This window comes from Mustela erminea, chromosome 7, assembly GCF_009829155.1.
Source record: "Mustela erminea isolate mMusErm1 chromosome 7, mMusErm1.Pri, whole genome shotgun sequence".
Lineage (NCBI taxonomy): Eukaryota > Metazoa > Chordata > Mammalia > Carnivora > Mustelidae > Mustela > Mustela erminea.
The window spans coordinates 29,443,651-29,466,665 of record NC_045620.1 but is presented as its reverse complement, the minus strand read 5'-3'; the positions used below and the strand labels follow the sequence as shown (position 1 = coordinate 29,466,665).

The 23,015-nt window shown below is 38.6% G+C and overlaps 1 protein-coding gene across 2 annotated transcripts in view; it reads left to right on the top strand.

Moving 5' to 3' along the window:
- Positions 1-23,015, top strand: part of C7H20orf194 (chromosome 7 C20orf194 homolog) — a 128,709-nt gene that overhangs the window by 7,046 nt on the left and 98,648 nt on the right. For both annotated transcript variants that reach the window (XM_032351264.1, XM_032351263.1), the window contains exons 2-4: positions 14,662-14,741; positions 18,870-18,989; positions 22,241-22,365. In XM_032351264.1, coding sequence (XP_032207155.1) covers positions 14,662-14,741; positions 18,870-18,989; positions 22,241-22,365 — 325 coding nt within the window. The remainder of the gene's footprint in view (positions 1-14,661; positions 14,742-18,869; positions 18,990-22,240; positions 22,366-23,015) is intronic.

Genomic DNA, 23,015 nt, shown 5'->3' with positions numbered 1-23,015 from the left:
AGTCCTTGAATTTAGTTTGTGGAGTGTCTTATTAACCCCAGTTAATGAAATATGTGTAGACTTGAACTGCAGTTGGGCACCAGTTTTACCCATTTTAGGTTAGGTGGCCTATTGGTTAAGAGCTACATTTGGCAGCTGGTAAAAGATCCTTAACGATAATGACTTAGTGTAAGGGTTTATTTTTTCTTGCAAAAGATGTCCATCTAAGGAGAGCAGTCTAGTCCTGGTGTAAGGTCATCAGGGAGGGAACGGGGCCTCTTCTGTGTATTTTTGTGCTCTTAGCAAGTGGATTCCATGGCTTCATGGTCACAAAATGGCTGGAAGAACTCCAGCTATAATGTCTGTCAGGCAAGGGGAAGGAGAAGTGACGGTTCTCCTAGTTAAGTCGGCTCTTTCCTTCAGAGAGTTTCTCCAGAAGCTTCCACATGATGGCTCCTGCATGTCTCATTGATTAGCTCTAGAAGCAGAGGAACTGGGCCATTACTGCCCCAAGTAAAACTGGGGTACTGTGAATGAAAAAGAAGGGGAGAATGGATATGGATTAGGTAACTGATTGCCTCTCCCACAGGGAGGTAACGATGTGGAATGAAAGTTATATTGCTTAAGATTACTGATAGGTCCGGTGAGCTACAAGAAACATGAAAGTGCTGGGAGGGGGGAAAAAAAAAAAAAGAAAGTGCTGGGAGAAAATTAAAGTCATCAAGTATTTAATGATGCTAGTGATTTCTCATTCATATCTTGTGTGTGTATGTATGTGTCCTTTCAGTTTAAGTCAGTTACAGTCAGTAGTTAACCATGTTCTAACATTGGGATTGCTTTTTCCGTTGCAAGTTGTTGCCCCAGCAAAGACATTGGTGGGCAATGACATTTACTGCCTTGCTACACATCTTGCCCTTTTGCCTTTCTTCCAAGTCTCTAGGTTTTTTCTAGTGGGTTTTGTTTTTTTTTGTTTTTTTGGTCTTTTTATTTTTAAGATTTTATTTGCAGGTAATCTCTATACCCAATGTGGGGCTTGAACTCACAAACCTGAGATCAAGAGTCACATACTCCCCTGACTGAGTGGCCAGACACCCACTAAGGGGTGTAAATAATTGCCACTTTAACTCAGGGCCAAGTTTATTAAACCCTAGTAGTCCTACAGTAGCTCCTTTTAATTAGTACCTGAAGTCTAAATTAATGCTTATGAGGCTTGTTTGTATTATTCATACAGTTGACTTTCCCCCCAGCATTTTATTATGAAAGTGCTCATAAGTACGGGGAAGTTGAAAGAATTGTTCAGTGGCATTCATGTGTATCCATACGTAGATTATACACTTTTAATATATTTGCTATATTTGCCTTATATATCCATTCCTCTATCAATGAATCCATCCTATATTGTGATATTTCCTTTTTACAGCTTTTTAAAGTAAGTTATAGATATGTTTCCTGGAATTGATTTTCTATTAAGAAGAATGCTTTCTATTGCAAATGACAGAAACCCAACTCAAAGGTTTTAAGTAAGAAGAATGTATTGCCTTATGTGACTGGAAGGAATAATAGGGAGATAGCCTTCCTATAGGAAGAGGTGTAGAAACTGGGGCCTCCAGAACTGGAACCAGAACTCTTCTATCATAATAGTTGCCTCTATCCATATAGCCCGAAATACACATTCTTTCTGTGTGTATTACTATGACCCTCGAGGCCATTTCTTCCAGGTCTAAAATGAGGAAATCCCTGGTAAGGACTCCCCTTAGCATGGCTTGTTCCTGGGTAAGTCAAAATTGGAAACTGTGGCAAAGAAGGAGCACAGTGTTTGTTATCAGGGGAGGTAGAAGTGGAAAGCATGCTGAGTTAAGTACATATCTCAGAAAACTTGCCACTTGCTTTCTTCTGAGGTTGGCATAATCCCGGTACTTGACAAGGAAAACTACAAGTGCAAAAATTCTTTTTTTTTTTTAAGATTTATTTATTTATTTGATAGAGATTACAAGTAGTCAGAGAGGCAGGCAGGGAGAGAGAGGAGGAAGCAGGCTCCCTGCTGAGCAGAGAGCCCGATGTGGGGCTTGATTCCAGGACCGTGGGATCGTGACCTGAGCTGAAAGCAGGCTTTAACCCACTTAGCCACCCAGGTGCCCCTACAAGTGCAAAAATTCTAAATAAAATAATAGTATATTGAAACTAGAAGTATGGTGAAAACAACTTTATAAATAAGTAGAATTTATCCCAGAAATGCAAAAGTTGTTTATCATCAGGAAATCTATCAATGAGGGGTGCCTGGGTGGCTATGTCAGTTAAATGTCTGCCTTTGGCTCAGGTCATGATCCAGGGGTCCTGAGATCAAGTCCCACATCAGGCTCCTTGCTCAGCAGGCAGCTTGCTTCTCCCTCTGCCTACTGCTTCCGGTGCTTGTGAGTGCACACTCTGTCTCTCTGATAACTAACTAACTAAGTAAAAATGAATAAAATCTACCAATGAAATTAACACACTAGTAGATGCCCCCAATCTACTATTTAAAAAATTAATATTCATTCTTGATTTGAATCCAGTAACATAATAAGGTTTCAGCTAATATAATAAGATAAACAAAAGAGGGGTGCCAGGGTGCCTCAGTTGGTTAAGCTTTTGACTCTTGATCTAAGCTCAGGTCTTGATTCAGGGTTATGAGTTCAAGCCCCTACTTAATAAAAAAGATAATAAGCAAAAGAAATGATCATCTGCTTCTTGCAGTAGGCTCTTAATTGGTCTCTGAGGTTCTACTCTTGTCCCCCTTTGGTCTGTTTCCAGTATAGTAAATAAAGTGATCTTACGAAAATATAACTCATCTCATATGAGTCATCCTTATTTTCAAAACACTCCAAGAAAAATCTCAAATCATGAGCTTTGACAAGACTCTAATCCAGCTTCCACCACCCCCCCCCCCCTTTATCTCCTATTATTGCTGTCTTCCTCACTTGCTGTAAACATTGCTGCTTCCGGACCTTTGCAATTACTGTGCAGCTTGCTCTCTGGCATCCTTCAGGGCAAAGCCTTTCCTCTACCTTTCTTTAAAAGGGCAGCCCACCCTCCTCTTAGGACTCTCAAGCCATTTATCACCATATGATAAATGTATTTTTCCTATTTATTTTTATTTCTCCCTCACTCATTTCCCAATTAGAATGTAAGTCCTAGAGGCTCCTAAGTGGCTCAGTCCGTTAAACATCTGCCTCTTGGTATCAGCTCAGGTTTTTTTTTTTTTTTTTTTTTAAATTTATTGGACAGATAGAGATCACAAGTAGGCGGAGAGACAGGCAGAGAGGAGGAAGCAGGCTCCCTGCTGAGCAGAGAGCCTGATGGGGCTTGATCCCAGGACGCTGGGATCATGACCTGAGCCAAAGGCAGAGGCTTTAACCTACTGAGCTACCTAGGCGCCCCTCAGCTCAGGTCTTGACCTCAGGGTTGTGAGTTCAAGCTTTGTGTAAGAAAGAAATGTAAATGAAAAAATAAATGACATGTAAATTCTTCTATTTTCATTGCAATGGTTTTTGCCCTTTTACTGATTGCTAAGTCCTCCCCCCAGCTCTTGAGTAACCAGTGCCTGACACATGGTAGGTCCTCAGTAAAAACGTGATGAATTAATAAGTTGGAATAAAAGTTGTAAATGTTAATAAAAAAAAAGTTGTAAATGTTGAAGATATAAAACCACTATGTTTTACTACTTGGAAAACTATGATAATAGATAAAAGTCTTAGAACTGAGTTTATCAAATTATTTAAAAAAGATAATGGATTCAAGATGACATCCAAAATGGGAACAAAAACTGTAAAATACCTAGGAATCAATCTAATAAGAAATATGTAGGGGCGCCTGGGTGGCTCAGTGGGTTAAGCCGCTGCCTTCGGCTCAGGTCATGATCTCAGGGTCCTGGGATCGAGCTCCGCATCAGGCTCTCTGCTCAGTGGGGAGCCTGCTTCCTCCTCTCTCTCTCTGCCTGCCTCTCTGCCTACTTGTGATCTCTCTCTGTCAAATAAATAAATAAAATCTTTAAAAAAAAAAAAGAAATATGTAAAACTTACATAAATAAAAATATAAAACTTGACAGAAGGACATTAACAGGAGAGGAACGAAGGAGCGATGCATCACGTTCCTGAGTGGGAAGCTCAGTGCTGTCCAGATTCAGTATGATCATAATACAAATTCTCAACGGGAATTTGTCTGTACTTGACAAACTAATTTTATAATTCTTCTTTTTTTTTTTTTTTTTTAAGATTTTATTTATTTATTTGACAGAGAGAAATTACAAGTACACTGAGAGGCAGGCAGAGAGAGAGAGAGAGAAGGAAGCAGGCTCCCTGCTGAGCAGAGAGCCCGATGCGGGACTCGATCCCAGGACCCTGAGATCATGACCTGAGCCGAAGGCAGTGGCTTAACCCACTGAGCCACCCAGGCGCCCTATAATTCTTCTTAAAAAGAAAATGTTCTATACTAATTCACTATGGAAATTCAATGGGAAGTTTTATTTGATTGAAATCAATTTAAAAGATGTATATATATATTAAAAGATGTATATATATATTTTGTATATTTCATATGTATTGGATATATATATTAAAACTTAAAACTTAAAATGTTAAAAAAAAAAAAAAAAAGAAAATGTTCAAGAACCCTGGTGGCTCTGTTGGTTAAGCGTCTGCTCTAATCATGATCCCAGGGTCCTGTGACCAAGTCCCTCATCAACCTCCTTGCTTGTCAGGGAGCCTGCTCCTCCCTCTGCCTGCCACTCCCCCTGCTGGTGCTCTCTCTTGCGCTCTCTCTTGCGCTCTCTCTCTCTGACAAATAAATTAAGATCAAAGAAAGAAAGACAAAATGTTCAGGGGTGCCTGAGTGGCTCCAGTGGTTTAAGTGTCTGCCTTTGGCTCAGGTCATGAGGTCGAGCCCACGTTGGTATCCCCGTTCAGTGGGGAGTCTGCTTCTCCCTTTTCCTTTGCCTCTTCCTTCCATTCATGTGCTCTGTCCCTCTCTAATGAATAAATAAAATCTTAAAAAAAAAAAAAAAAGAAAATGTTCAGTAAAAAACATGATCTTTGAAACAGTGATAGAACTGGAACTTGCCCTTTAAGATATAAAAATAACCCATTTATTGTAAAGTTCAAGTAATAATTTTGGTGGTTTTTTAAGTATACTATTTCTGATAGACTAGATCAAATAAGGATCAAATATATGGATCCCGCTTTATATAATAATTTAGCATATGTTAAAAGTGGCTTTCTACATCAGAGGATGAAAAGGATTGTGGTTTGGGACATTTATATTTTGGAGGAACAATACAGTTATATTGGGTCACCTGGGTGGCCCAGTCAGTTAAGTATCTGCCTTCTGCTTAAGTCATGATCTCTGGGTCCTGGAATCAAGTAGCTTCAGGCTTCCTGCTCAGCAAGGAGTCGGCTTCTCCTGCTGTCTCTACCCCTCCCCCAGCTCATGCTTTCTCTCCGATAAAATAATAGTTATATTCCTGCTTCACAAAAATAAAAAAGCAAGTTCCAGAGGAGCAAAGAGCTAAATGTTGAAAACACACACACACACACACAATTAAATAATTGGCATTTTATTTTTTTTTAAATAATACTGAGTGGGAAAGACACAAAAGGAAGACCTAAAACTCCCAAGCCTAAAGATAGAGTTAGGCAGATTTAGTTAAATAAAACTTGACATCTCCTGCATGAAAAAGATATCATAAACAAAGTCTAGCAGTTTCAAGAAAATATTTGCAGCATATGGCTTTTAAAATATGGAATATGTAAATTATTCAGAACACCCCCTTCTATGACTAAATAGAAAATGAGTCAAGAACAAGAATACGCATTCACAGAAAAGGAAATACAGATGATCAATAAACATTTGACAGTCTCCCTAGTGATTAGGGAGAAATGTAAAAGTATGATAATGAGAATTAGGTGAAGAGTGATAATACATAGTTTAAAAAGTTGTGGGGTGGGACGCCTGGGTGGCTCAGTGGGTTAAGCCACTGTCTTCGGCTCAGGTCATGATCCCAGGGTCCTGGGATCGAGCCCCAAATCAGGCTCTCTGCTCAGCAGGGAGCCTGCTTCCTCCTCTCTCTCTGCCTGCCTCTCTGCCTGCTTCTCATCTCTCTCTGTCAAATAAATAAATAAAATCTTTAAAAAAAAAAAAAGTTGTGGGGAAACAGGTACTCGGTATACTGTAGGTGACTGTTTTAAGAAAACAATTTGGCAACATTTATCAAAATTTAAAATGCAGGTACTTCTTAACTGGGCAGTGCTACTTTTTAGGTCCCTCCCTTGCAGAAATTTTTACAGTGCCAAAGATGGATATAGTTATTCTTTGAAGCATTATTTGCTATTACAAAAATAATATCCTGAATGTTCACTCAGAGTGGCTGGTTAAATAAAAACAAAAGAATACAGTATGGCACTTTTATTTACTTATTTTTTTTTATTTTTATATTTTTTAAAGATTTTATTTATTTATTTGACAGAGAGATCACAAGCAGGCAGAGAGGCAGGCAGAGAGAGAGGAGGAAGCAGGCTCTCCGCTGAGCAGAGAGCCCGATGTGGGGCTCGATCCCAGGACCCTGAGATCATGACCTGAGCCGAAGGCAGTGGCTTAACCCACTGAGCCACCCAGGTGCCCCCAGTATGGCACTTTTAAAAAATGCAGTTGAGTTCTAAGAACTAACTTGGAAAGGTCTTAAGGTACAACGTTCAGTGAAAACATGTTGCAGAGCACTTATTTATCTCATGATTATGATTTTATGTAAAAATAATCCAACCCCCCAGAAAACTCACCTAAACTAAACATTACAGAGAGATTCACACCAGTTTGTTCACAGGAGTTTTCTATGATAAAGTGAATCAGATTAGTAGGAAGATTCACTTTGTGGAACAATCAAAACATAAAGTGTACAGGACAATATATTCAATATTTACTTAATTTTGAAAATAAAAAAGTTAAAGTCACACACAAAAAAACTGGCAAAATAAAATTTTCAGGTTTTTTGTCCTTCATTTCCAGGGAACTAGGATAATGAAATATAAACAAGAAATATACCTGGCTGTGTATATCATAACTTATAAAAGCAGTGAGGAGTGAATTTACTATAAAACCAAAGAGGGTAAAAATAGAGACGACTGACTTTTTAGGATTTGGAAATAACTGTGTCTGTGGCAAACTTTATTGTCAGGACATCAGTGAGGTGTAGCAGAAAGGAAAAGTTCAGAGTTAAGGTATCTGGTAGTTTACATTTTGATGCTGCTAATCCTGGCTCAACCTTATGATTTTGGGTAAACTGCTTCTGTTTAGGTCTTGGCTTCTTCACTTTATTATCTATCACATGTAGATTCTGAATCTGAACCCAAGTAGAGTCAGAAATAAAGTATAGTATACAAGCAGCATATTTGACATAAACCACATTAGTGGGTCTGCTTGGACGACAGGTCTGAAAGAGGAACTTTGTAAAGCCATGGTGACTCAGGCCATCTGTCTACGTAGGATGTGTTAGCCATGCCCAGGTAAACCTGGAAGATAGAGGGCAGTGCTCTTGCTGGTTGTGGTGTATGTTTGAAAGTTTCTATTAAAAAAAAAAAAAAAGAGAGAGACTGGTGGATATACAACAAACTCAGTGGTGATCTCTAGGGGTTAGGAACAATGACAATTTTAATACCCCATTTTTTTCATCAAAGAAAGGATAATATTTTACATGTGGCACCAAGGTAAATAAAAGCAAGTATGCCAAAATGTTAATAGAGGCTGATTCTGGGTGCTGGGAATACCTGTGATTGTGGTTTTCCCTATACTTAGTGGGTTTTGTTTTTTTTAAATAGGTAAGTATTTCAATAAGTGACAAGTTTAATGGTTCAGTGACAATAGGTTATGTTCTCTGGTTAAGAATTAAATTTGGGAAGCAGGAAAATGTTTAAGGAAAGAACTGAATTTACCTTTATTCATTTGACTGGAAAATGAGATACTAATTAGGATAATGTTTTACTCTGGGAAAAGGAAGGTCTTTCTATATTTTATCCGCTTCCACTTTATTTTGCAAAGATACTTGTGGAAAAGAAATGCTTTTCACTCCTATTCTCAGTATTGTCTTGGCTTTCCACAGCAGCAGTTGAGGGAGCTGTTTGTTTCCTGGTCACATGACATAGTCATGCTTTTTGTCACTGGCTGGTTGTTAGTTTGAAAACCAAAGATCTCTTGGTAACCTTGGCAGTCAGTCTGTCTGCTGTTCATATGGGTTAGGAAATGAGCCAAAGGACCAACTGGATAAAATATTTCTAGTGCAGAGAACGATTGCAAGATTGATCTTGTAGTAAACATGAGAGGAGAGGGGCAGATAACCATTTCCCAGGGAAAGGTTTCTTACTTTAATCTTGATCTTCTTGCAATTTCTGTTCTGCCACTTCTAAAACGCTAAATTGCTCCATCCTTACCTTCAACCCCAGATTTTTATTAAGAAAATGTTAAGCTATGGTGAGTGCGGTGAAGTGTGTAAACCTGGCGATTCACAGACCTGTACCCCTGGGGATAAAAATATATGTTTATAAAAAATAAAAAATAAATAAAATGTTCAAACAATACAGAAAAGGTGAGAGTAGTATGGTGAATACTTGATAACCCACCACTTAGAGTCAGTAATTTTTAATTTTTAACAGTTTTGCCATTTGTGCTGTCTTTCTTTTCTTTTCTTTTCCTCATTCTGGTTTTCTGTTAAACCCTTTCCAAGTGAGTTACAGAGAGCATGACATTGCTAAGTACTTCCTCTTGTATCTGCTTTAAAAAAGAAAGAACGTTCTAGGTATAAATACAATAACATCTCACTTAAGAAAATTAACAGTAATTCCCCTACTAACGTCAAATACCCAGTTCATACTCAGATTTTTCCAGATGTCTTGTGGATATTTCCCTGTTTTTTTTTTTAAATCAAATTAAGGTTTTTACATTAATTTTATTATTTACTCTCTCACATTAGAAGAGTTCTCCCTCTTTGTTCTTTTTGTTTAACATGGCATTGACTTTTTTAATCTAAATTTTTTTTATTTGTAGTGAAATACCTGTAACAAAATTTACCATCTTAACCATTTTTAAAATATATATATTTTTTACATACATTCATACTGTCGTGCTATAATCCCACTATTCACCCACAGAACTGTTTTCATCCTATAAAACTCTGTACCTATTTTTTTTTTAAGATTTTTATTTATTTGACAGACAGATCACTAGTAGGCAGAGAGGCAGGCAGAGAGAGAGAGAGAGAGGAGGAGGCGGGCTCCCTGCTGAGCAGAGAGCCCGATGTGAGGCTCGATCCCAGGACCCTGGGATCATGACCTGAGCCGAAGGCAGAGGCTTTAACCACTGAGCCACCCAGGCACCCAAAACTCTGTACCTATTAAACAGTAACCCCACTTCTTTCCCCCAGCCCAATACCACTACTGTAGTTTCTGTCTCTATAAATTTGAATATTGTAGGTATCTCCTAAAAATGGAATCATATGATATTTGTCTTTTGGGTAATGGCTTATTTTTCACTTACTATAATGTCTTCAAGGTTCATCCATCTTTTTTAGCATGCTTCAGAATCTCCTTTCTTTTAAGATTGAATAATCTTGGGGTGCCTGGGTGGCTCAGTGGTTTAGAGCCTCTGCCTTCAGCTCAGGTCATGATCCCAGGGTCCTGGGATCGAGCCCCGTATCGGGGCTCTCTGCTCAGCAAGGAGCCTGCTTCCCTTCCTCTCTCTCTCTGCCTGCCTCTCTGCCTACTTGTGATCTCTGTCAAATAAAAAAATAAAATCTTTAAAAAAATGGAATGATCTTCCACTGTATGTATATTCCACTCTTTGTTTATTCATGTCAGTGATACTTGTTTCTACCTTTAGACTACAGCAAATAATGCTGCTGTGAGCATGGGTATACAAATGTCTCTTCAAATCCTTGTTTTCAGGTTGTTGTTTTTTTTTTAAATATATATATATACCCAGAAGTAGAAGTTCTGGATTATAAAATAATTCTATTTTAAAAGTTTTCCCTCCCTTTATCCCTCTATTTTTAAATTTTTGAGGAACTGCCATACGGTTTTCCACAGCAGCTACAGTTTTACATTCTCATCAGCAGTGCTCAAAGATTCCTATTTCTCCTGATCCTTGCTTTTTTTTTTCTTTTCTTAATAGTAGCGATCCTAATTTGTGTGGGATTAGTATTTCTATGTTGTTTTGATTTGCATTTCCCTCATGATTAGTGATGTTAAATGTCTTTTCATGTGCTTATTGCCCATTCATATATCTTCTTTAAAGAAATATGTATTCTAATATTTTGCCTATTTTGAATGGTTTTTGTGTGTGTGTGTATGGTGGAATTATAAGAGTGCTTTATATATTCTGGATATTAGTCTCTTACCAGATACATGATTTACAAATATCTCCTCCCATTCTTTGGTTTGCCTTTTCACTTTGTTGATCGTGTCCTTCTGTGAATGTAAGTTTTTAATTTTGATAAAGTCTAAGTTGTGTATTTTTTATTCTGTTACCTGTGCTTTTGGTGTCTAGCAATATATCATTGCCAAATCCATTTCATGAAACTTTTCCCGTATGTCTTCTAAAAGTTTTTTGCTTTCAGATTTACATTTAGGTTTTTTTTCTCTTTTGAGTTTAATTTTATATATGGTTGTAAAGTTAAGGATCCAAGTTTATTCTTCCTTATCTGGATATACAGTGTTCCCAAAGCCATCTGTTGAAAAATTGTCCTCTCAGGTGCCTGGGTGGCGCAGTTGGTTAAGTGTCTGCCTTCAGCTCAGGTCATGATACCAGGGTCCTGAAATCAAGCCCCACGTTGGGCTCTCTCTGCTCATTGGGGAGCCTGCTTCTCCCTCTCCCTCTGCCTGCCCCTCCCCCTGCTTGTGTGCTCTTTTCTCGCTCTCTTTCTCTTCAAATAAATAAATAAAATCTTTTAAAAAGCAACTGTCCTTTCTCAGTGCATGGTTTTGGTGCCCTTATGAAAAATCATTTGACTGTGAGGATATTATAGTGAGTGAAATAAGCCAGTCATAAAAAGAGTTTATTTCGAGCTCTCCATTCCATTCCACTGGTCAAAATGTCTGTCTTTGTGCCAGTACCACCCTGTTTTGATTACCATAGCTTTGTAGTTACTGTTGTAATCAAGAAGTGTGTCCTTCAGCTTTGTCCTTCTTTTTCAATATGGTTTTGAGAATTCTGGGTCCCTTGAGATTTCTTATGAATTTTAGAATGGATATTTCTATTTCTACAAAAAAAAAAAATCATTGGGATTTTGATAGGGATTATGCTGAATCTGGAGATCACTTCCTATAGTATTGACAGTTTAATAATATGAAGGCTTCCAGTACATGAACATGGATGTATTTCCATTATTGGTGTCTTCTTTAATTTCCTTTAAAAATATATGAATGATCCAGTTTCTCTGAATCCTCCCTAGCATTTTGGTATTGTCACCTTGTTTGTTGTTAGCTTTTCTAATGGATGTATAGTGATATCTCATTGTGGTTTTAATTTGCATTTTCCATGGATAATGATGTAGAACGTGTTTTCAGGTATTTATCTGCCATCTCTGTATCCTCTTTGAAGAAATGTTTCTTTATGTCTTTTACCCATTTTCTAATTGGATTTTAATTTTTTTACTGTTGTTTTAAGGGTTCTTTATATATTCTACTTTGTCAGATATGTAATATAAATATGTTCTCCCAGTCTGTAGCTTGTCTTCTCATTCTGTGAACAGGGTTTCATTCTTTGAACAAAGCAAAAGCTTACAATTTTGATGAAAGCCAGTTTATTGATTTTTTTTCTTTCATGGATTATACTATTGGTACCAAGTCTAAGAATTTCATTAAATGTTAAGTTCTGAAGATTTTCTTTTGTTATCTTCTAAAGATTTTATAGTTTTGGGACACCTGGGTGGCTCAGTCAGTTGAGCATCTGTCTTCAGCTCAGGTCATGATCCCAGAGTCCTGGAATCGAGCCCCGTATCATCCGGCTCTCTGCTCGGCAGGGAGCCTCCTTCTCCCTCTCCCTCTGCCTGCCCATCTGCCTACTTGTGCTTTCTCTCTGTGTCAAATAAATAAATAAAATCTTAAAAAAAAAAACAAACTACAGCTTTTTTATTTTCATATTTAAAATTTTAAATTTGTGATCTATCCTGAGTTCATTTTTGTATAAAATACGAAATTTAGGTTGAGGTTCATGTTTTTGTCTGTGGATACCATTTGCTCCAACACCATTTATTGAAAAGGCTGTCCTTCCATTGTATTGCTTTTGAACCCTTATCAGAAATTAATCAGCTGTATTTGTGTAGGTCTATTTCTGGCAGTTGTTTTGTTCCATTGATATGTGTGTCTGTCTCTCGATCAGTACCACTCAGTCTTGAGTACTTTTAGCTGTATAATAAGTCTTGACATGAGAGTGATTCCTCTCCCTATTTTTTCTTCTTCCAAAAATGTTTAACTATTCTAGTTCCTTTGCCTTTCCATGTAAGCTTTGGGTTAATCTTATCTATATCTATAGAAAATCTTGCTGGAATTTTGAAGGGACTGTGTTAAACCTTTACATCAATTTAGGAAGAATTGACATCCATACTATCTTGAGTCTTCCAATCCATGGACACAGTGTCTCTTCATTTACTTAGATCTTCTTTGATTTCCTTTTTTTAAAAGATTTTATTTACTTATTTAGAGAGAGAGAAAGAGCACATTTGAGCAGGGAGAGAGGGGCAGAGGGGGAGGGAAAGGGAGAGAAGCTGCAGCACAATGAGCATGGAGTTTGATGTGGGGCTTGATCTCACCACTCTGAGATCATGACGGGAGTCGAAATCAAGAGTCTGATGCTCAACCAATTGAGCTACCCCAGTGCCCCTTCATTGATTTCCTTTATCAGTGTTTTACAGTTTTAGCATGTAAATCCTGTATGTTTTGTTAAATTTGTATTTAAATGGCATTGTGTTTTTAATTTGGTTTCCATGTGTTCATTGCTTTGATACAGAAAAAGAGTTGATTTATATGTGTTGACCTTGCAACATTGTTGAACTCACTTACTAGTTCTAGGATTTTTTTAGTAGATTTCATGAGATTCTCTATATAGGCCGTTGTGTCATCTACAGATAAGGATGGTTTTATTTCCTCCTTTTCAGTATGTATGTCTTTTATTTCCTTTTCTTGCCTTATTGCACTAGCTAGAACTTCCGTTATCATGTTGAATAGGAGTGATGAGAGCAGACATTTTTTTCTTGTTCCTCCTTTTAGGGCAAAAGCATTGAGTCTTTCACTGTTAAATATCTTAATTCCTAGTTTTCTGAGTGTTTTTATTGTGACCAAGTGTTGAATTTTATCGAATGATTTTTCTGCATCAATTATATGGTTGTGTCATTTTCTTCTTGAGCCTGTTAATATGATGGATTACATTGACTGATTTACCAATAATGAACCAGCCTTGTATCACTGGGGTAAACCCCTCTTGGTCATGGTGTATAATTATTCTTCTGTGTTGTTGAATTTTATTTAGTAATATTTTATTAAGGTTTTTAGAGTTATATTCATGATGGATATTGGTTTACAGCTTTCTTTTCTGGGAATACTGTCTTCTGGTTTTGATGTTAGGTGGTATATATGAACATTGTAAGGGAAGACAGTGGTAAGTCATGAAATGGATATTTGGGGGAGTGGAAACATCAGAAAGAGTCTGTGAGGGTTGGGGGGAAGATTTCAGGGGAGAGAAATAATGTTGTTTGGCTGAGCACTGTTGTTTGGTTGAGTATAGGGCAGTGTAATTGAGCAACTACAAGCAAGGGATGGGGATGAAGTCTGATTGTCATAGATGGAACAGTTAGTGTAGTCGGTTTGTGGAGGATCTTAGTTAATACTGTTGTGGTAAGGCTGGGTATATGTTGACTGTAGGGAAAAAATTAAATACAGGAGTGTTAGGGAGGGAATAGTGGAGGTGACAGGGAGAGATCTAGCAGAAGTATCAGTCTTAAGTAGGAAATTGAGCATCTTTTTTCTGGGACTGCTGGGAAGGAGGAAGGGTTGGTATGAAGAGCATGGAATCCTTAGAAGTGATATTAATGTCTGGGAGTGCCTTTCCTTATTCTTTTTTGGGAGGAGGGACTATTCACTAAGGCCACAGGAATAAACCTGCCCAGAAATGGGAACAAATACCCTTTGCTGATACTCTAACTGGGGGTAGTTGTGATCATGAGTCAGAACTTAACTTAGGTCCTTAAACCAATTTTTTGGTTTTTATTTTTCACTTTTGCTTTTGGCAAACTGATGGAGATCACAGTTAGGGCAAATAAGCGTGGAAACTCTTCTTTGATAATCCTCAAAAATGAGAAGTCGCCGGAGAGACTTCTGATCAGCTGCTGAGTCCCAGTCCTGTCTAGCATTGACCATGAGAGGGCCTTTGGTTCCATTCTGTACTGAGCCACTGAGCCACAGACTGTCCAGTTCATAATCAGCAGTTCAGATTTAGGCTTCAGGTAAATTCTGCATAATCTCTTCCAGATAATAGAAGAGAAGGGAGTACTTCCCAGTTCATTTTATATTCTGATATCAAGACCAGGCAAGGACCACTTTCCATCCCTAGTATCATTCCTCATCCTCATGCCTTCATGTACTGACACTCAGGAGCTGATTTCTGTTCTTGTTGCAGCTGCAGCCGACTCCGCAAGGTTCAGAGCATCTTGACCCAGAGCAGCAAGTCTCAACCTGATGGGATCCTCTGCATCCTAGGTCAGTGCTTTTAACAAGGTGGGGCAACTTGGCTTCTGTTCAAGGAAGATATTAATAATAGTATCATTGTGAGATAAGCTTGAGTTAGCGTCCTTCTCCCAGCTCTCTTTCCCTTGAAATCTGTTGCTGTTTCTATGAGGTCAGGTGACCTATCAGCGGGATAAGGAGGCAGGAGGCAGTACCACAGGGAAGGTACTTTGTACATGTTACCTTATTTCTCCTCACAGCAGCCTTGCAAGGGAACAGCATAGTCTCTTTTTTACAGAGCGGGAGACTGAAACTCTAGAACATGAAACAGACTTGCTCAGGACCAGCGAGTGGCAGAACTGGGCCTTTATTTGTTCTTTAAATTTTTTTATTATGAAAATGCATCATATAATTTAAAAATTAAGACAGTATGCAGATGATAATGAACAGAGCTTCCTAACCATCCCAGGTACCAGTTTCCACTCTCCAGAGATAGCATTGCCAATTGAATCTTTTTTTTTTTTAACACAAATAGGAACATTTTTATTCATACTGTCATTAACCTAATTTTTAAATTTTCATTTGACAATGTATCTTGGAGATTTTTCTGAACGTCATTTCAGATTGATGTTCTTTATCTCATTTTCATTTATACCCATAGTATTGAGTTATGGAAGTGGAATTGTTAAGTCTGGTTTGTCCATCAACCACCCAAGTTCCTTCCCAGAAACAAAACACTGCTAGGTTCTTACTTGTCTTTTCTCACATATTCCATGCATGATTTTGTGTTTTCACTTAACAGCACTTGCATTTAAGCTTGTGAGAGGCAGTGTGCAGAGTTTTTAACATATGCTCTGGAGCTAGACAGGTTTTAGGTTTGAATCCTGATTCCACTACTCAGCTCAGAGGTTGGTGGGTCCCCAGAATAACCCAGTTATGGTGTAATAACCAAACTATGGAAAGAGCCCAGATGTCCATTGACAGTGGATAAAGAAGATGTGGTATATATATCCAATGGAATACAACTCAGCCATCCTAAAAAATGAAATCTTGCCATTTGAAGCGATGCAGATAGAACCAAAGGGTATTATGCTAAGTGAAATAAGTCAATCAGAGAAAGACAATTATCGTATCTCACTCATATGTGGAATCTAAGAAACAAAACAGGATCATGGGGAAAGTGAGGGAAATATAAAATGATATGAAATCAGAGAGGGAGACAAACCATAAGAGACTCTTAGTCATAGGAAACAAACTGAGGGATGCTAGATGATGGACATTAAGGAGGGCATGTGATATAATGAACACTGGGTATTATATAAATGATTGATGAATCACTGAACTCTACCTCTGAAACTCATACACTATATATTAATTGGATTAAAATAAAAATTAAAATGAATAGCAGCTGATGCCAGCAGAGAAGAATGCATCTTGACCATATACACTCAACACACACACACACTCACACTCACACACTCCTGCAGAAGCCCTCTTTGAAATTTAAATGGTAGTTAGGGGAGAAAATAAAGGGCAGAACCTTAAAAATTGCCTAAGTTTCAAATTTAAAAAACTGAACAATAACTTTACTGAGCTTACTTGGGAAAATGTGATCAAGTTTTCTGCTTTTAGAAGGAAATATGGATTTATGGTAGAAATTACATTTTTTTTGTTAAATAAAGTTGTATTTTACCTAAAAACAGAACAAAACAAAACCACAGCTATGGTGGACCTGGAATTCCCACCAAAGGTTTCAAATGTTTAAACTGGATTTAAAGAATCAATTCATTGGATTATCTCTCTAGCTATAACCTTCAGAAGAGTGGAGACTGTCTTTGCCATGAATTTACCTATGAATAAAAGCACCTGTTCATTACTGTACTTATGCTGTCATTTCAGTTGGCTTCTGTGTCCCTCCCTTTGACATACGTTCCCCCCTCCACCTACTGCAATCAAAGTTTAGCACTTGTTTAGCACTTCTGTACTTTCTGGCACTATAAGATACTCTAGGCTTATTTTATTTTATTTTAAGATTTTATTTATTTATTTGACAGACAGAGATCACAAGTAGGCAGAGAGGCAGGCAGAGAGAGAGAGAAAGGGAAGCAGACTCTTTGCTGAGCAGAGAGGCCCATGAGGGGCTCCATCCCAGAACCTGGGATCATGACCTGAGCTGAAGGCAGAGGCTTTAGCCCACTGAGCCACCCAGGCGCCCCTAGGCTTATTTTATATATTTCCTGCTCCAGTCCTAGAATCAGCCATTTCGCCAAGGAGTGCTGGGGTTCCTTTAACCGGAGAATGGTATTAGAAACTAGGATCTGGGGGTGTCTGGGTGGCTCAGTGGGTTGAGCCTCTGCCTTCAGTTTAGGTCATGATTCCAGGGTCCTGGGATTGAGCCCCATATCAGGCTCTCTGCTTGGAGGGGAGCCTGCTTCCCCCTCTCTCTCTGCCTGCCTCTCTGCCTATTTGTAATCTCTCCCTCTCTTTCTTTCTTTCTCTCCCTCTCTGTCAAATAAATCTTGAAAGAAAGAAAGAAAGAAAGAAAGAAAGAAAGAAAGAAAGAAAGAAAGAAAGAAAGAAAAGAAAAGAAAAGAAACGAAACGAAACGAAACGAAACGAAACCAGGATCTGGGCATTGGATACACTCTTGTTACTGCTGGAATGTCATGGATACACTCTTGTTACTACTGGAATGTCAAATGCTTCTAGACTCCGGGCCAGCGGACAGCTGACAGTTTGTGTGTACATTACCTGTAATTGTTATGTAACCATCTGTATCTATATTAAGCTATACATGAATTCAGATTAATGTCTCCAGCCTACCCACTTACTACATAGATTATTCTAATTTCCCCGTTTTCCTTATCTCTAAACTTCTACTTCACCACTAGGGAACTTGGCTCCCATCATCCAGTTTACTTGTTTAATTCCAATATACATGTATAACAGTATCAGAATTGTTAACCTGTAATACCCTTATGAGAAACAACTTTGTCAGCTAAAGCATCGTGCCTACATAGAGTTTCTTTTGCCTTTAATTTGACCTGGTCAGTCTTTTTCATGTCAGCAGTTTATGTGGCCAGAACCCTTAGAAGTGGACGTGCTGAGGCTAGGTCTGCCTAGTCTGTTTATTTTTAACTCTCTAGCCCTTTAAACTTTGGGTCTTAGATAGGCCTGTCCATTCTGGCTTTTGATTCTTTTTCACCCCTCCCTTCACTGAAGTGTTGAATGGGATAGAACAGGGCTGTGCTACTTTGATCTCAGCTCGGAAGGGAGTTCTTTTATATTAGAAGTCCTCTGTCACAGGTAATCCCTGGGCCCCTCTGGTCTAAATGACCATTACTTTTTTTCACTTGTCTGAGTGACCATTGCCAGCCCTCTTTCCCAGGCTCTAGCCATATTTCTATTCTTGGTGTGCTTTCTGCTCCAACTCCTTCCTCAGCCTCATGTAGACAGCTACCACTGTCTATCTGCCCGTGACATGCTCGGAGATACTTAGCAACCAGGTAGTACCGATGCCCATGCCACTGAAAGGCAGTAGTGAAGGTGTATTGTTTAAATTTTTTTTGTCTCTGACCCAGCTCCACTAGACTGTAAACTTTATGGGGGCCATTTGCAGGCATGTTTATCACACAATCCAGCATCCAGCACAATGATGGTCCTTGAGCTTAATAAATATTTGTGAAATGATGGGTGTGTGTATTTCCATTCACTTGTACTCTTTTTCACTTTGAGTTCTTTCAAACTACCTTAAATTGCCTTTATTTGATTCCTGAAGTTTGGATACATCTCTCTTTGAGAAGTGAATATTTTTAATCCTGTATTCCAGTTCTAACTGAAAAGTATTCCAAAATCTTTAACCAGCTGTGGCAGGACCCAGACCATATTTTCTGCTTCTTTCTATAGTGAAAAATTTGCTTTTTGGAAATTAATAGCTTCAATAATGTGTACTATTTAATTGTCTAAACTAGATGGATCTTGAAAACCAAGGAAGAGTACTTGATGCTTCTTTCACAGAGTTGCTAATTTGGTTACTGGCACAAAATTGATGTGAGCTTCTGCCTTTAGCCTAACCCTGTGGATTTTGCTGAGCAGGGGCAATTTATGGGGGGTCATTTGTGTCCCATAGTACAGCTGATCAGAGCCTTCTTTGCTTTGCAGGAATCGATAGCAGGTACAATGAAGGCTGCAGAGAGCTGGCAAATTACCTTCTCTTTGGTTTGTACAATCAGAATACATGTGATTTTGAGAAAACAGGATTTTCTGAAGAAGTTCTAGATGGTAAGTATATATAGTATTAAGTAGTATGCTCCTGTTAGTAACCTACTGGTTGATATAAGACTAATGACAAGTAGTTTTCAGAATATGTTTACTGGCTAAATCAGCTTTAGAGGGAAATGTGCATATCAGTTTGGCTTTATATCTTCTTGGCAAGGTTCTAGGTTTCCTCTGAATTGCCCACTGCCTTTACGTGCTGGGAGGTTCAGATTATGTGCTGTTGTCCTGTGAAAGCGCATTCAGTTGTGGGTCACGGATGAGCCTGCAGGCTACTCCTACAAGGAAGATTTCATGTGGATCTTCAGCTTAGGAACAAAGGCTCTTTGTCCAGTTCTGTCTTTGGGAATTGTTTTCTGTGTGACTTTAATTCATGACGATGCCCACGATTACAATGGAGGCTTTCTGCTTACATTCCCCTTTCTTTAGCTCTGAGACACTCTCCCTGTGTTGATGCTGTTGTGGGCTGATGCCCAGGAGCTGTCTCTGATATCGCATACTGAGCATCATGACTTGTCTGCCAGATGGATCAGGAGACACAGGAATAGACAAATCAAACTGGACAAGAGACAGGCAGCTCTTGTGAAGCAGCTAGGGAATGCATAAAGGCTAACATCCGATATTGAATACTGATATTGAAGTCATCTTGCAGTGGATGTAGTGCAATGGTTTTAAAGTGGGGGCAGTTTTATTCCCTGAGGGGCATTTGGCAATATCTAAAGACATTTTTGATTGTCACAACTGGGCATAGTGGCTACTAGACATCTACAGTGCATCCAGACAGCCCCCCACAACAAAAAATGAGCTGGTCTTCTAAACTACCAGTAGTTCTAAGTTTAAGGAGCCCTGGTCTGCCGGGATGTGAAAATTCTTCTGTGGTAAAATCCTTAATAGTGTTTATCCTTGTAGATTGATTAAAGATTTTCTTTTTATTAGGAAATGCAGAAGGAGTAGGTTGCAGTTAGAACGTTCATTAAATTTCTTTCAATTTCAAATTTACTTTCAGGTTTTGGTTTTTCTTAAAAATGCTTCTTTATGCAGGGCCTCTGAGTCAGTTAAGTATCTGTCTTTGGCTCAGGTCATGATCCCAGCAGCATCCGGGGATTAAGTCCTGCATTGGCCTCCCTGCTCAGCAGGGAGCCTGCTCCTCCCTCTCCCATTCCCCCTGCTTGTGCTCTATCTCTCAAGTAAATAAATAAAATATATATATATATATATATATTTTATGCTTCTTTATGCTGTACAGCATCTACTGGTTTAGAAAGAATTCATCTTGGGTGCTTGGGTGCCTTAGTTAAGGGTCAGACTGTTGATCTAAGCTCGAGTCTTGATCTCAGAGTTGTAAGCTGGAGCCCTGCATTGGTCTCCATGCTGGGCATGGAGCCTACTTTAAAAAAAAAAAAAAAGAATTCATCTTGGCAGCCATTTAGAATTATAAAAAGACAGATGCTCATACCAGCCACACATTTCACTGCAGCCAAAGTTGCTAAGGATATTGTAGTCCTGAAATTAAGGAAATAGTTTAAATCCTCAAAGGTGTGCCTTTTTCGCTTATGCTTATAATTGTCTTTATCCTGCCATCTGGCACAATGGGTACTTATAAAATGAGCATTTTCTTTGACTGATTTAATATATCATTAATGAATTAAAAATGAGTTCGTAAATTCATATTTTTAAATTCAAGTAGTTGGCAAACTGTGATCACTGGATTTATGCATCTACATTTTGATCTCTATAGGAGAGGAAAAGAGGCCAACATGAAGAATTTATTTTTTAAAAACACTTTTAAAATAGTTTGCATATTCATCCAGTTTTCTTACACTTTCATCTTTTACTGTTAATTTTGTTCAGAGCAATGACATCAGAGTCCTATGAGATTCTGAGAGTAGAACAGTAGTTGTTGCATTATTTCTTTTACTGAACCCTAATTCTTTGTGGAGTATTACACATTAGCGTAAAGTACAGTCTACACAGGAAGCCCCCTCAGCCTCTCCATGTGACTTTAAACTCTAACTCCTCAGAAGGCAATCTACAGGTGATTCGGGGCAAGGCCCTTAGAAGGCCTTTATGAAGAAAACCAGCAGGATGAGAGGTGATCTCTGTCCCATCCTTTGCCACCTTTTGATTCTAGTGATTAACTGAGAGTCATCAATGAATAGGCTGCCCTATACCATGTTCCCTAGAACACCTGGTTCTGACCAGGTGTGGGGCACAGAGTGATTTTTGAAAAACTGAAGGTCAGCATCATGGAGCTTTATTTCAAGAGGCGTGGTCAGCTGCTGTCGGTATTCATCGGGCCTAGGTTTTTGTAGAGTATAGGCTGTCACTTTGTATTACTGTGTTGGCATTGCCCTAAACCTGCTGTTTCAGATGCTCCCTTGCTCCTCTCACTTCCAGCCATCCTCCTCTAGCAACTTCCCTAGCACTATCTTGTTAGTTGCCTGTGGTGGCTCTGCTTTCTCAGAAGCTAGGCAGTGGAGCTCTGCTCTTTTTCTGGAAGTATGACTGCTTTCTTTCTCAATCCTCAAACTGCTTTAGTATTCCTGCCCCATTCCAGGACTCTTGTTAACTTACCTAAGTTTATTTGCACACTTGGGATTGTTTTATTTATTTGACCCACCAACATCCATGGTTTTTTCTTGAGTCTGTGAGCTGCTGATCTATTTATAGAAGCCTGTCCTCTTGCCTCTACTTCCTTCCTCCCAGCCTTTCCTGGGAGGAAAGAGTTCACCCTCATACACAGTAACCCTTCCCACAGCTGAATAGTGATGTCCTCAGGCCCATGATTACATTGAGTCAACAGCCAAGAACTTTAGACATGCCTACAGAAGAATGTCACCAGTGGTATTCCATGCTATTTCTTGCCTCAGTGGCTTTAGGCTATGGAGTTTTCATTTGGTATTTATCTCTGTAGCAAAGTACACACCCAAGTCTGGTACCACAGATTTGACGGTGTTGAACTTTACTAAAGCAGAACATCCTGAAAGCTGTTCTTTTGACTTATTCTGTGCCTTCATTGTCCTAACCAGAGGGCCACAGTGATGAGAGCATTGCACAGGAACTAGAAAGTCCTTGCTGCCCACACGAGTTACACAGTCACTTTGAGTCACCTTGCCTAGTTATAAAGAACTTTTCAGTTTGGAGTTTTCTTACATTGTCTCTAAATAGTTTTAATGGTATTATTAATGATGTGAACAGTAAATGTGTAAAGGAGATGACTTTGACAGTGTTGTGATTTAATTTTGTTTTTCTTACAGATGTAATTATATTGATTAAATCAGATAGTGTCCATCTGTACTGTAATCCTGTCAACTATCGCTATCTCTTACCCTATGTGGCACATTGGAGAAATCTGCATTTCCACTGCATGACGGAAAATGAGGTAAGAAGGGAAGATAGAATAGGCACTCAGAGACAATCCGAGGATACTCTTTCAGAAAAGTATAGATCTAGAATAGGAGGTCCCTTAAAAAGATCAAATTGTAGGATGTCATCACACAAAAAAGTTACTTGTTTTAGTGGAAATTTTCATAATTCATTATGAGGCTACCTTATAGTTAAATTATATGCCTGACAGACAAAAGGGACTCTTCAATTGGGATCTAGTCGTAGCTTCCTGTCCTGCTTGTTTATCACCAGTCTGTACCCATTCTCTTAGGGGACTGGTGCCATGGACTGCCTCAGGAGAGTTTGATAAGCTTTTGTAACATTTCTATATTTGGATTTTTTGGTATTTGTTTCCTTTTGGGTTCTTTTCAAGGGTTTGGCTGGAAATCAAATCAGGACTTGAGATTTGGGATTTCATGGAAATGGTGACCTAATATGGGTCAAAAACCCTTCTTTTCTTTTTTTTAAGTTCAGGGTATTTACTCTCAATCCTAATGATCACTAACATAACACAACAGACTTATGATCAAATAAGAAAAATAAAGTAAAATTATAAAAAAATACCGATATACAGTTGCCCCTTGAACAACATGTGAGCTTCTGGGGAATTTTTGAGGCAAGTTTCAGCTCTTGCATTCAGGTATC